Source organism: Micropterus dolomieu, unplaced genomic scaffold (genome assembly GCF_021292245.1).
Source record: "Micropterus dolomieu isolate WLL.071019.BEF.003 ecotype Adirondacks unplaced genomic scaffold, ASM2129224v1 contig_1437, whole genome shotgun sequence".
NCBI lineage: Eukaryota > Metazoa > Chordata > Actinopteri > Centrarchiformes > Centrarchidae > Micropterus > Micropterus dolomieu.
The window spans coordinates 13,338-25,830 of NW_025730427.1; the positions used below are offsets into that span (position 1 = coordinate 13,338).

At 42.3% G+C, this 12,493-nt stretch overlaps 1 protein-coding gene across 2 annotated transcripts in view; it reads left to right on the forward strand.

The window, feature by feature from the left end:
• LOC123964267 (probable polypeptide N-acetylgalactosaminyltransferase 8) overlaps positions 1 to 9,909 on the forward strand; it is a 20,033-nt gene extending 10,124 nt beyond the window's left edge. For both annotated transcript variants that reach the window (XM_046041339.1, XM_046041338.1), the window contains 9 exons: positions 71 to 92; positions 3,866 to 4,049; positions 4,174 to 4,371; positions 4,648 to 4,762; positions 6,544 to 6,729; positions 6,866 to 7,003; positions 8,426 to 8,521; positions 8,600 to 8,767; positions 8,854 to 9,909. In XM_046041339.1, coding sequence (XP_045897295.1) covers positions 71 to 92; positions 3,866 to 4,049; positions 4,174 to 4,371; positions 4,648 to 4,762; positions 6,544 to 6,729; positions 6,866 to 7,003; positions 8,426 to 8,521; positions 8,600 to 8,767; positions 8,854 to 9,039 — 1,293 coding nt within the window. In that variant the 3' untranslated portion in view covers positions 9,040 to 9,909. The remainder of the gene's footprint in view (positions 1 to 70; positions 93 to 3,865; positions 4,050 to 4,173; positions 4,372 to 4,647; positions 4,763 to 6,543; positions 6,730 to 6,865; positions 7,004 to 8,425; positions 8,522 to 8,599; positions 8,768 to 8,853) is intronic.
• The last annotated feature ends 2,584 nt before the right edge of the window (positions 9,910 to 12,493 follow it).

The window sequence follows — 12,493 nt, forward strand, 5'->3', positions numbered from 1 at the left end:
TATCATCAAAAGGGCCATCCGCAGCATCATAGACAAGACGCCAGCTCGGCTGCTGAAAGAAATCATACTGGTGGACGATCACAGCAGTAATGGTAGGTTGACCTGCTACGGCTCTGGCTCTCAATTTATTATCAGAGTATGTTTGATACTCTGAGAATATATTTTATCTCATACACATAGTGGTATGTAGCCATACCGATAGATATTTTAGATTTTTGCATCTGAGTTCACACCAAAACAGGAAATGCTTGCATGAATTTGTCCATTGTACAGGTTACAATTGAAGTGAATGTAACAGTACCTTGAGAAGTTTGGGTAAACGCTTTACTTTCTTGAGTTACGTGAGTTGATCTACACCACTATTATATTTGTGTGTTAAAGGAGACAGCTAGCTAGCTTTTAGCATGAAGACTAGAAACCAGGGGCGTAGGAGCGACTTTGAAACTGGGGGGGGACGCTGAAATGCTGGGGGGGGTTCGGCCCCCCTGATTTTTATTTTAATTAATGCACTTAAATGCTCATTTCTAATGACTTTTGAAAACAGATTGTACTTATTAGTGTGGCTAAAAGAGGGTCTTTGTAGTGACAGAAGATGGAGAATAGACTGGAGATGGTAGATTATGAAAACTCGGAGAGGAAGAGGGTCAGAGAGAGGGAGTATAATATAACTAGAACAAAACCGACTACCATTAAAAACCATGGAACAGCTGCTAGTTAATGTAGCTAGCCACAGTATAAATGTATTTAGTTATCCTAACGTTACACTTGTGAGCTGTCAGTGATATTTCAAACAAACATATTTCTAACAAAGTCTTTTTACCATGTGAGTTTTAGAATATATTATGTCTACTAGCTATCCATACAACTTACAAGCTCGTCCTCCTCAGTTTTTTCTTCTCCTTCTCCTGTGACCTCTGTCCTCTTCCTCTTAAAATACGGCAGGATGCTCGTTTCTGTTTGAACATTTTGAATGTTTATGGACACGTAGCAGAGACACATGCACTGCATTTTTAAGGTCAAGGATGGTCACAGACGGAGGCAAAAAAAGTAGCCCAGGAGTTTGTCCCTGGTCAGCCCGCTCTCCAGACAAAGCATTTGTTGGGTCCTCTGGGTCTTTAGATACCTTTTTTATTCCTGTATTCTTGAGAGTTTTATGTAAGTTGAGTACATAACTAAATTAACCTTTTAAAATACATTTTCAAAACTAGAAACATCCCTCTAAGTAAAGTAATCACTTCAGCTGAGCCCTTGAGTAGATGTCCAACGAAGGTTAAAGTCAAGGGCAACTGGATTTGTTTGAAGATACTGGAAGACATTTCGTCCCTCATCCAAAGGACTTCTTCAGTTCTGACTGACTGGCAGGGAAACTCAGCTATTTAACCTCAGTGGGGTCTTTTGCCAGGGTCATCGATACTGCTGGTTCGTTAGTGTTCCTGGTTGCTGTAACGACAGTCGTTAGGACTACCGGTGGCCACGACTGAACGACCATCGTTGGTATCTTCACCTGAGGCCAATAGGTTACGTTTGTTAAGTTTCCTGGGAAGAGATGAAAGGACAGCATTGTAAGTGGGGGATAAGTGGTGGCGTAGACCCCCTCCTCTGTTCAGCAACAGGTTCTCGACCCGGGTGTAGATGGCTTCCTTGACACCTCTTTCAAACCATCCATCTTCTCTGTCTAAAATGTGCAGCTGGTGGTCCTCAAACGAGTGTCCTCTGTCCTTCAGATGTAAGTAAACTGCAGAGTCTTGACCTGAGGACTTGGCCCTTCTGTGTTGAGCCATGCGTTTGTGTAGTGGTTGTTTAGTCTCCCCAATGTACAGGTCTGTGCATTCCTCACTGCATTGGACCGCATACACTAGATTGCTTTTCTTGTGTTTGGGTGTGCGGTCTTTGGGGTGTACCAGCATCTGGCTTAGTGTGTTCTTGGGTTTAAAAAACACAGGGATGTTGTGTTTGTTGAAAATCCTCCTGAGTTTCTCTGATACTCCAGACATGTATGGAATCACAATGTTGTTGCGTTTAACCTTTTGTTCTTCTTGGATCTTGTGGCTGTCTTCACAAAGGTCCATTTAGGGTATCCACAGGCTGTAAGTGCCCCTTTCAGGTGGTTCTGTTCCTTCTCTCGCTTGGGCGCTTGTTGGTATGTTTTCCGCTCTGTGGTGTAGTGTTCTCATGACCCCTAGCTTGTGCTCCAGTGGGTGGTGGGAATCGAAGAGTAGGTATTGGTCTGTGTGTGTGGGGGTTTTCTGTAAACACCCATTTGCAGTCTCCTGTCCTCTTCAATGTGTACAGCGCAGTCCAGGAAGGCCAAACTGTTGTTGTGAACATCTTCTCGTGTGAACTTGATATTGCAGTCCACAGAGTTGATGTGTTCTGTGAAGGCTTGCACTTCCTGGCTTTTAATTTTGACCCAGGTGTCGTCCACATATCCGTACCAGTGGCTCGGTGCTGTTCCTCTGAAGGAGTTGAGGGCTTTGCTCTCCACTTCTTCCATGTAGATGTTTGCCACAATCGGGGATACCGGTGAGCCCATGGCCCAGCCATGCTTCTGTCTGTAGAATCCTCCGTTGTACTGGAAGTAGGTGGTGTTTAGACAGAGGTCGAGTAATTTACAGATCTGGTCAGGGCTGAGGCTAGTTGTCTTGTGTTAGCTGTTTCCTAACGGTTTCTACTGCCTCTATGGTGGGGATGCAGGTGAACAAAGAAGTCACGTCATAAGATACCATGGTTTCATCTGGATCCAGTTTTAGTCCTCGAACTTTGTTTACAAAGTCAATAGAGTTTTGGACGTGGTGAGGCATGTTTCCCACCAAAGGAGCTAAGATGGTAGAAATGTGTTTGGCAATGTTGTAGGTGACCGAGTTAATGCTGCTGATAATCGGCCTTGAGTAGATGACTAAATAATATATTTTATCTGCTGTTCATCAGGTTTGAAACAGCTGCAACATGGTTATTTCAAGGGAATGCAATTTGCTTTGCTGGTTGATTATCTTTAGCTATTTCTGTTTAATAATTATATTCCTTTTTTAAATCTCCATGAATGTGTTGATAAGATCACTTTAAAATATCATGCTTGCTGCCCAGCTGGAGCTGTATTGCCCAGTCTCTTCAATCACTGTCAAGAGAAATAGCCTACTGCATTTTATGGGTTGTATTGGCCATTTAAAGTTTTTTTTAACAGGTAAAAAAGAGTGGATTGGTTGGTAGGCCTACACAGCAAGTAAAATAATGCAGAGTCATAAGGATAATAACAATTAAAATTGTCTTCATTTTATATCTAAGTTGGCAGTAAGTCATGTTAATTAGGCTACAGCCCGTTTTCCAAATATAAACAAAGATATTACACATAGCCTACCAAACATCAGTTTTTGGCAGACGATCACTTTTCGGCACGACACCTGTCGACGCCGGCCAGCTTGTTAAAGAGCGACGCAGGCTGCTTTCTAACACGGCCAGCAGTGTGCGCTCACTGGATTTCAGTTGTTTCAGTAGAACAATAAAGCCTTTAACTGAAAAGGTATTTGTCTGATTTTCTAATTGTTTGCATCTGTCCAGCTCATTCATGTCTCTGATAAGCGCACGTCTCTGTACCACAGAGGAGACCTGGTGCTCTTCTGCGTAACTGCGCGCACACAGCCTGGCTGACAGCTCATTCGGTTAATGAAGCCTATTGCAGATTACAGACTGATGAAGGTATGAATGGAAAATGTAGTGACTTAAAAGTAGATCACTGTCCCTCTCACGTATAATGGCTCCTACGGGTATGCTAGAAACAGCTGGACACAGCTTGCTTGGTTCTGTGTTTGTGTCTACCAGCGACTCTAAAGCTCTTGAATTAATTTGACAAAATATTTAAATTCTGCAGAGGATTTAATGGAGAAACTGGATGAATACATCAACTCCATCCACGAGGAGGTTCCAGGCCTGGTGAAGAAAATCAGGCACTGGGAGCAGCTTGGCCTCACCCAGGCCAGACTGTCCGGATGGAGGGCTGCGGTTGGAGACGTGGTGGCCATCTTGGATGCTCACATAGAAGTCCATGTGCAATGGTTGGTCAAAGTGGAGTGATCTGAGTTGTCACTGTCAAGTTGTAGGCTGTGTTTTCAAGTCATCACACTTTTTGTTTGTTCAGTCAAGTCATGTAACTGTTACACTGTCCCTGTGTGTGTTTAGGGCAGAGCCATTGTTAGCTCGGATTAAAGAGGACCGAACCGTGATACTGACACCAGTGTTTGACAGAGTCAATTTTGATGATTTGGCACTGACTCCCTACATACCTGCGGCAGATGCCTTCGACTGGGCTCTGTGGTGCTTGTATGAGTCCTTCAGACCCGAGTGGTACGCTTTAAAGGACGAGTCACAACCTGGCAAGTAAGTTCCAGTTTAAACATTCAGTTCACCCAAAACACAAAAAACTACTTTAACATTATAATTTGACATTTTGTGTGAAGCAAATTTTAATATTTTCTGAAGACATGGGGGGGGGGAAAAAAAAAAAAAAAAAAAATATATATATATATATATATATATTTACAAAGATTGTGACTTTGGGGAACTGGCCCTTCACTCTAATCAATCTAATTACTCCTATGTTTTATGAATGAAGAGTAGTTGGTGTTTTCATTTATTTTCAAATTCTGTCCTCAGGAGCCCCTCCATCATGGGGATTCTTGTAGCCGATCGAAAGTTCTTCGGAGAGATCGGAAGCCTTGATGGTGGGATGAAAATATATGGCGGTGAAAATGTGGAGCTCGGCATCCGGGTAAGATTTACGGGATGTTTCAAAGTGACTCTAAGTAAAGTAAAAAATAACTGTATCAAGTTTGCTGTAGAAGTTGTTGTTCAGTGGTTACTTGTTTTTAGCCAGGCTAGCGGCGTAGTGAAGGAGGGCAATATTGGTCTGTCAGTTTGACCAAGCTGTAATATGTCATCTATTTCATGGCTGCTACAACATTTTATACAGACATTCACGGTCTCCAGATGATGATTCTGAATAACTTGGGTTAACAACTTGTTTGTGTTTGTTGACTTGAATTTCCCCAGTCGGGAATAATTTTCTGATTACTCAGAAACCACATAAATGCAGCGTTTAGTCTTGTTGTTTTTAGGTCCTGGTCATTTCTGTGTTTACCATTTGTTAATGTGGTTGCATGGGTTTCTTTCAGTAATCTGAACACAGGGGTACAAACTCTTCAGGGGTGAAAAAGGTAAAGATTCCAACTCTAATCACCCTTTAAAGTGATTAGAGAAAACACTCATCACAGAAAACTGTGATTGATGCATTGTAGCTTGTGGCATAGGGATGTATACACAATACACCAGCACCAACTAGCAGTTTTATTTCTATGGATTGTTTGCATTCATTAAATCCTTGTGCAAGAAAAATATGGTACATTGGTTTCTAGTTTGTTAATGGTAAGTAGTAACTCATCAATAGTCAAAACCATATATGCAGAACAATGAGTTCAACATTTCTGAATTTAGCTGTAGCAGTCAAACTTCTGTTTTAATGTTCCACCCCATCCAGGCTGTGATTGGTTGGTTCATGGAAAGTCACAGGATGGGCACATCGGCTTAAAAAAACTTGATATACACTCCTGATATACAGTAGCTAAATAACCAGCTAGCCAAACCCAGACCTTCTTTTTCTTATTGCTATTTCCTTCTATCTGACCTTCTATCTCAACTGCAGACGACTTATCCGTGTCGCTGTTTTTATAAAACAAACTGCTCACAGAGCGACCTCCTCTTGGGGGCTAGGACGAAATGCAATGATACCAAGCCAACCAATCAGTTATTGTGGCTACGCATAGGCTGGGTCCGCACTACCCTTTTGAAAAACTCATCTACACGAATCACATACATGACCTATATCGGATTCAAATGGCGAATTTCACCCAAAGGTGTGCACCCCTGTAAACAGTACAAGGTAACTGAGTGATCTAAGATGTTTGATGCATGCTGCGATATGCTAAGGACAAAGAATGGAACATTTAAATGTAGTGTGCATATTGGTTTGGACTTGCTAAATTGTTTGCTTTATTGTGCAATATAAATTTTTCCTTGCAATAAACTATTTGCATAGTGTGTGTGTATGTGTGTGTGTGTTTTTTTATGTTTTTAGTGGGGACTTTAACCTGAAAGCACACTAACCCATGGGGACACATGTCACCGAGACTGCTTTTAGAGAGTTGCTCAGAGGTTATTTGTATTTAGCCATGCTAGCAGCATAGTGAAGGAGGGCAACATTGGTCTGCCTGTCAGTTTTCGTGGTTGCATGGGTTTCTTTCAACAATCTAAACCATACAAGGTAACTGAAGGTTCTAAGATGCCAACATGTATCTGTATCTTTTGTTGGTTATTTTTCTAGGATGCGAATATGTGTATATTTGAGCAGCGTGCACATTGCTTTGGACTCCCTAAATTGTTTGCTTTGTTGTGCAGTGGTGATTTTTCCTTACAATAAGTGTGTGTGTGTGTGTGTGTGTGTGTTAAATGCCCTTAAACTTTACTTTTAAAATATTTACCTTTTTGTTTTTCCAGGTGTGGCTGTGTGGAGGAAGCATAGAAGTCATACCTTGCTCTAAAATTGCCCACATTGAACGGGCCATCAAGCCTTACCTCCCAGACTTGAGTGTAATGGTAAAGCGTAATGCTCTGAGGGTGGCGGAGGTGTGGATGGATGAATATAAATACAATGTCAACATTGCCTGGAACCTTCCCCTAGAGGTAAGGGATGTCACCTCTTTACATAAATTACAACTTCTCTCAATACACAAATTAGGCTTCATAACTTGTGCAAACCCTGTAGTTCCTCTTACTTATCAAACCTTTTGTGGCGTTTTTATCCTGATGTTTCCTACAGAATCATGGGATAGACATTGGGGATGTATCGGAGAGGAAAAAGCTGAGAGAGAGGCTGAATTGCAAGCCCTTTAAGTGGTATCTGGATAATATTTACCCCTTGCTGGACCCTCTGCAGGATCTGCTGGGTTATGGAACGGTGAGTAGAAACAATATCAAATGTGACCACTGCATTTGAAGTCTGAATCTGCAGGTGTGACAGTCATGCTTCAGAAGGCTTCATTTGGGTTTTATTCAATACATTTAAACATTTTCTTCACTATCCTATTGATTCCCATGACGACACTAATTCATCCAAGTCACCGGATGATGATGATGATGATGATAGCAGCAAGTCAGTTGTATAGTTTGGCTTAAGATGTTTTTTGACCCTGTATTTATTCAGAGTAGTTTTTCACAGGACGCATGAATACTCTATTGCAGGTACTCCAGCTCCCTCTAGTTAAAAAATCTTCACATCTGCCCCAAATAAAACCAGTCTTTGATATGGTGACTACAGAGCAGTTGCAATAGAGCTTTCTACTGCAATAGCAAGAGCACCTCTCTTCCATTTTCCTCCCTGGATATTACACTGAACTGTCACGTAAACTAGTGGTTTCCAACCTTTTTGGCTTCTGACCCCTTAAAGGGACAATATGATGATCTTCAGTGAAGAAGCTGTGTACCTGAGAATCTGTAAAACGACAATATATCCAAATTGAATGTTATGAAGCAAAGAGCGGTACATCCATGTTAACGTTAGCTGGCTGCCCCTGCCTTGCATCACTACCTGCTAGTATAACAAATCGCTCCTTTACTTTGTACTGTTACATTATTTCTTGCAGGCTAAAATCAACACTATGACATTATTACCAGTGGTACACAGGATAGTAATATGGATCACGATAGCTGAAGTAATGTGAACCCAAAACCCATACAACTATAGTATTTTGCACTGGTACAGAATTGGAAGGCAAGAAGCTCGGTAGGGTGTATGCAGTCACAGACATTGGATTTCCTGAAAAATCTGACCCAGAGTCTTCACATAGGATTAGGTAAACTGGCCGTCAGAGGTAATGGAATAACCCAGCAAGTGGATCGTTTTTATGTGAGATTACAACCCTTTCACACACAAGCAATTAAAGGCCTGAAGAGGACAAAATAAAAGGAAAGATTAGATAAAGATTTTTTTTTTTTTTTTTGTATCTTGTTAACTGTCCTTGTAACACTCAGGTTTGGTGTCCTGACTCCCATGTTGGGAACCGATGATGCAAATGGCAATGGAAGTCTGCTGCAATTATATATTGTCAACAAATCCCATGAAAATACAAAAACCAACAAGCAGTGTAGTTTATTTTGAGTCAATCACACATACATCATACTGCTGCTGTACTCACCAGAGCACAAATGTGTATCTGCAATTCATTGTTCCAGCATCCACGAAGGTCAGCACGGACCCAGAGTTGGTTTTGGTCTTTTCATTGGATTGGTTGACAACACCAAGAATATCGCCAGCCTTTTAGTGTATTCTGCGTTTAAGTTAAATCATTAGATGATTATGTATATGATGTTGTCTTGGCAGCTGATTAATGACCTGAAGCCAGATCTCTGTGTTGACCAAGGCCCAGTTCCTGGGAACACACCCATTGTATATGCATGCCACAACTACTCACCACAGGTATGTTCAGAGATCCACCATATGCACACAGACTGTTGTTTTTGTTTGTTCGTGGATAATAATTGTTCTTTGGTATAGCACTGTTATTATCGCTCTGATGGACAACTCTACATCGGCGGAATCAAATCTCACAAGTACAGCAGCAACCGCTGTCTGGTGGACCCCGGCACTGGAGTCTACCCAGGACTCTACAACTGCAAACTGGCCCAGCAGAAGAACTTCCACATGCTGTGGGATTTTAAACAGGTAAATATTATAGTCTTAAAATACAAATGCACACCAAAGAGGTCACTCTATTTGGAGAAATGTATTATTTATTATTTTATTCCCAGAAAGGACAGATCCAGAACAGAGAATCAAAGAAATGTCTAGAAGTTGCAATGGATGAAGACGGCTATTACAAACTTGTTGTCCAGCAGTGCAGTGGTCAGAGCTGGAAGATAGAAAATCTAATCAAACGCCATGGAAAGACTGCTGGGCAGGGCCCAGAAGACAATATTTTATTGCACAACAATTGAATGTCATGCCAGATATGGAATGGTTGCTTGTCTTTGGAGTGAGTTTATAATTTGCCCTGGACGACTTGGATCCACAAGAGTCAGACTGTGCATGAGCAAAGTTATGAACTGCATTACTGAGAGGAACTAATACTTTATTTAATTCTTGTTTTTTGCATCATGCTTTTTTGACAAATGTAAGTTTGTTTGTTTATTTTATTTTTTCAAAAATATCCTCAAACATTTGTTGTTGTTGTACGGAAATCCTTTTTCTGGTGACAAAATGCCCAGTGAACAAGTTAAAGTTCCTTTTGTAGTTTCTCCAGCAAAACAACTATAGTTTAGAAACTCGTGTGAGGGTTTTAGCTTACCTACAGTACCCACCTTTCAATGTCCGACCCGTTTTCTCCTTTCATCCTATCCTTTTACAAAGAAACCAGTGAAACACCCTACACTGAATCTGAATTGTTTACATAAAGGCTGCTAATGGTCTATAGATGTTTGCTCTATGACAAACATCATTCAATTCAAATAGGATCCGTTATGGTTTGGTTGCCATGAGGGATCCATGATGAAGGCATCCCCATTTTTTTTTTTTTTTCTGCCACCTGATGTGACCCGTGTCCTTCAGATGAATTGGCAGGGAGCTGTACCTGCAGGCTGAAGACACTTTTAATGAGAATGAACTCACTGAAATGCAATATGATTTTTAAAGCTTGAAATATTATTGAAAAGGTCAACAACCCACAAAGACCAAAACCAAAGAAGCGCCAGTCTGTGTTTCAATATTTTCTGACTTTGCTAACCTGTCTGTTAAGTCTTTTAAAATGGATCATAAATATACACTTTAAGGGGACATTATTAAATGTTACTCAAAGTAAGAAAATGGTACATTTGCTTGGGACCGTTTTATATCTGCGGATTAAAACACCAGTGGTTTGAGGTTAGGTTAGGATAACTTGCAGCACCAGTGCCCTGTTCCCAGAAGTGTGTGTGTGTGTGTGTGTGTGTGTGTGTGTGTGTGAGGGGATGGAAAAAAAAAGCCATCATCATCATAGAGCTCCAATAATACAATGGCAACAGGTAAATAAAAAGCGTTTTGGGAGGTCGCTGAAGCATTCATTGAAAGCTTCCAGGGGTCAACCACAGTGCAGCATAGGCTGGAGTTGTTCCTGCTCAGTAACAGAAATACTTCATACGCAATGACCTTCCTCCGCCGTTGGCACCGATCCTGCTTTGACCTACTCAAATCAAGTGTGGCTGGTGTGGTGTATTGGGCTAAGGCGGCCAGCAGATTTGCAGGGCCCCTTTTGCCGAGGACAGGGGTTTTGCAGCTGTGGCCTCTGTTCTGGTCCGTGATTATAGGTGGCGGGAGGAGAAGTGGATGCCTGGTGTGATGGTGTCCCAGGCGGGGCCAGAGTCTTGCAGAGTGGATGTGTGCTCTGCACTACACTGGAAACACCTCACAGACCAGATGCGACTCTGTGACCTGGCAATGTTTGCCCCAAGACAGCCACCACAACTGGCCTTTGTGGTTCAAAGGGCTGCTGTCCCCATGAAAGACTGACTTTTCCTACAGTGGTGGGGCTGGATCCACCCTCCAAAAAGATCATCCAGTCTCCCATACAAGGACTGAAGGACCAGTCGAAGCTCATGCCCCTCCAGAGACTATTAAGAGGTACTCTTCGCGGGTCATTTTACTCCCTGACCACCTTACCTTTTCGGGGACTTTTGGCAAGAGCATGTGCTCCACCACTTAGTAAGTCTTGTCTCCCTGGCGAGAATAATCCTCAGAAAGACTCAAAGTGTGGGGCAGTCTACCCCCAACCTCAGTTAGGTTTTGTAACACGTGCCCTTCCTGTTACAAAATGTACGTTGAGTGATGGGTGTTTTTGGGGGTGAATTTGTGATCTGTCATTAATTATTTTAGTGTGGTTCTGTTGGAAGTTTCCATGTGTCATTAGAAACCCCTTAAGTTTTGTGGGGGGTTGTAATAACAACCCAGTGTCTGTCTGCCCACATCTGTTTGGAGAGAATGACCCTTTGATAATTATAACAATGTGTTGTCTCTCAAGTGATTGCTAAATAGACTTGTTAAAAACTTAGTTCCAAAGCCTACAATCTAAAACATAAATTTCTTACAGGGGACTACAATCTAATAAGTTGTGAGGAGAAGTGATGTATTGTGTTATGTGTCTGTTCTGGTAATTTTCCCTGGCTGCCGCCTGAGGGGGGTGAGTGTTTTGTTCAGGTTTGGTTTTGGCCGTTTTGGGCTTTCTCTTTGACTGTTCTTGTTTGCTGGTTGTTCCGGATTGAACAGCTCACTTCAGCACCTGAAAATATGCCTCGCAGTCGTTGTATACATGACGTTATACTAGTACAGTAACATCAGTGCCATCACATAGTGAACACAACACTTTGATATCGACAGAAATGAAATGGTGTGTCAGACAGCTGCTACAGTTATCGCAGGAGAGATAAATTTTGTGACCTCCTACTGAGGAGGTTAGCTTCAAAGCATAAGTTGCTGGAGTTACTGATGTAGGGTTCATCTGATCTCAGTCTGTTAAACATTAACCCAGAGTTTCCCTCATTTTAGGTTTAACATACTCAGAGTTTTCACTAATCTTTGCTCTGGAAACACACTAGGATTAGGATTGGATTCGTATTGCTGACGTATTGCGGTAAGCGTGTCGACTCATTTCCGTTTCCGGTGCTTGTGTGTTGGTACCGTGTTGTGCTGCTCTCGCTAAATAACAGTTACATTTGTTTGATTACAGTGGCCAACTGTCCGCTAAACACTTATTCTTTACAGTAATTTTGCCTAAGCACTCACAGTTCTTTCCATCTTTTAGTGACTGATGTTCAATCTCATAGTTGTTCTAAAGTTTTGGTAGCTGACGCTACAGTACTTTAGCTTAGCCGTTAGCGACTTTAGCTTAGCAGCTAGCGATGGCTTCTCCTTCTCCCTCTCTCTCTCCTACTTTCTCCTGCTCGGTGTGTCAGATGTTCAGTTACTCCTCTGCCTCCTTTAGCGGTAATGGTACGTGTAATAAGTGTAGTTTATTTATAGACATGGAGGCGAGGTTCAGTGATCTAGAAGTCCGGCTCTGCACCTTGGTAGATCAGTCTTTAGCTACTGTAGCTAGCCAGTCCCCGGTAGTCGGTGCGGAACGGCCTGAGTTAGCCTCTGGTAGCCGTCCTCCGGCATCCCCTGTGCAGCCAGGAAAGGGGGGCTGGGTGACTGTCCGAAGGAGGAATAGTCGTAAGCATTCAAAGTCCACGGGGCATCATCAACCTGTTCACGTTTCTAACAGATTTTCCCCACTCAGCGACACACCCGCTGAGAAACCAACTCTGATCATTGGCAGCTCCATTTTGAGAAACGTGAAGTTAGCGAAGCCAGCGGCCATAGTTAAGTGCATCCCTGGGGCCAGAGCGGGCGACATTGAGTCTTATTTGAAACTGCTGGCTA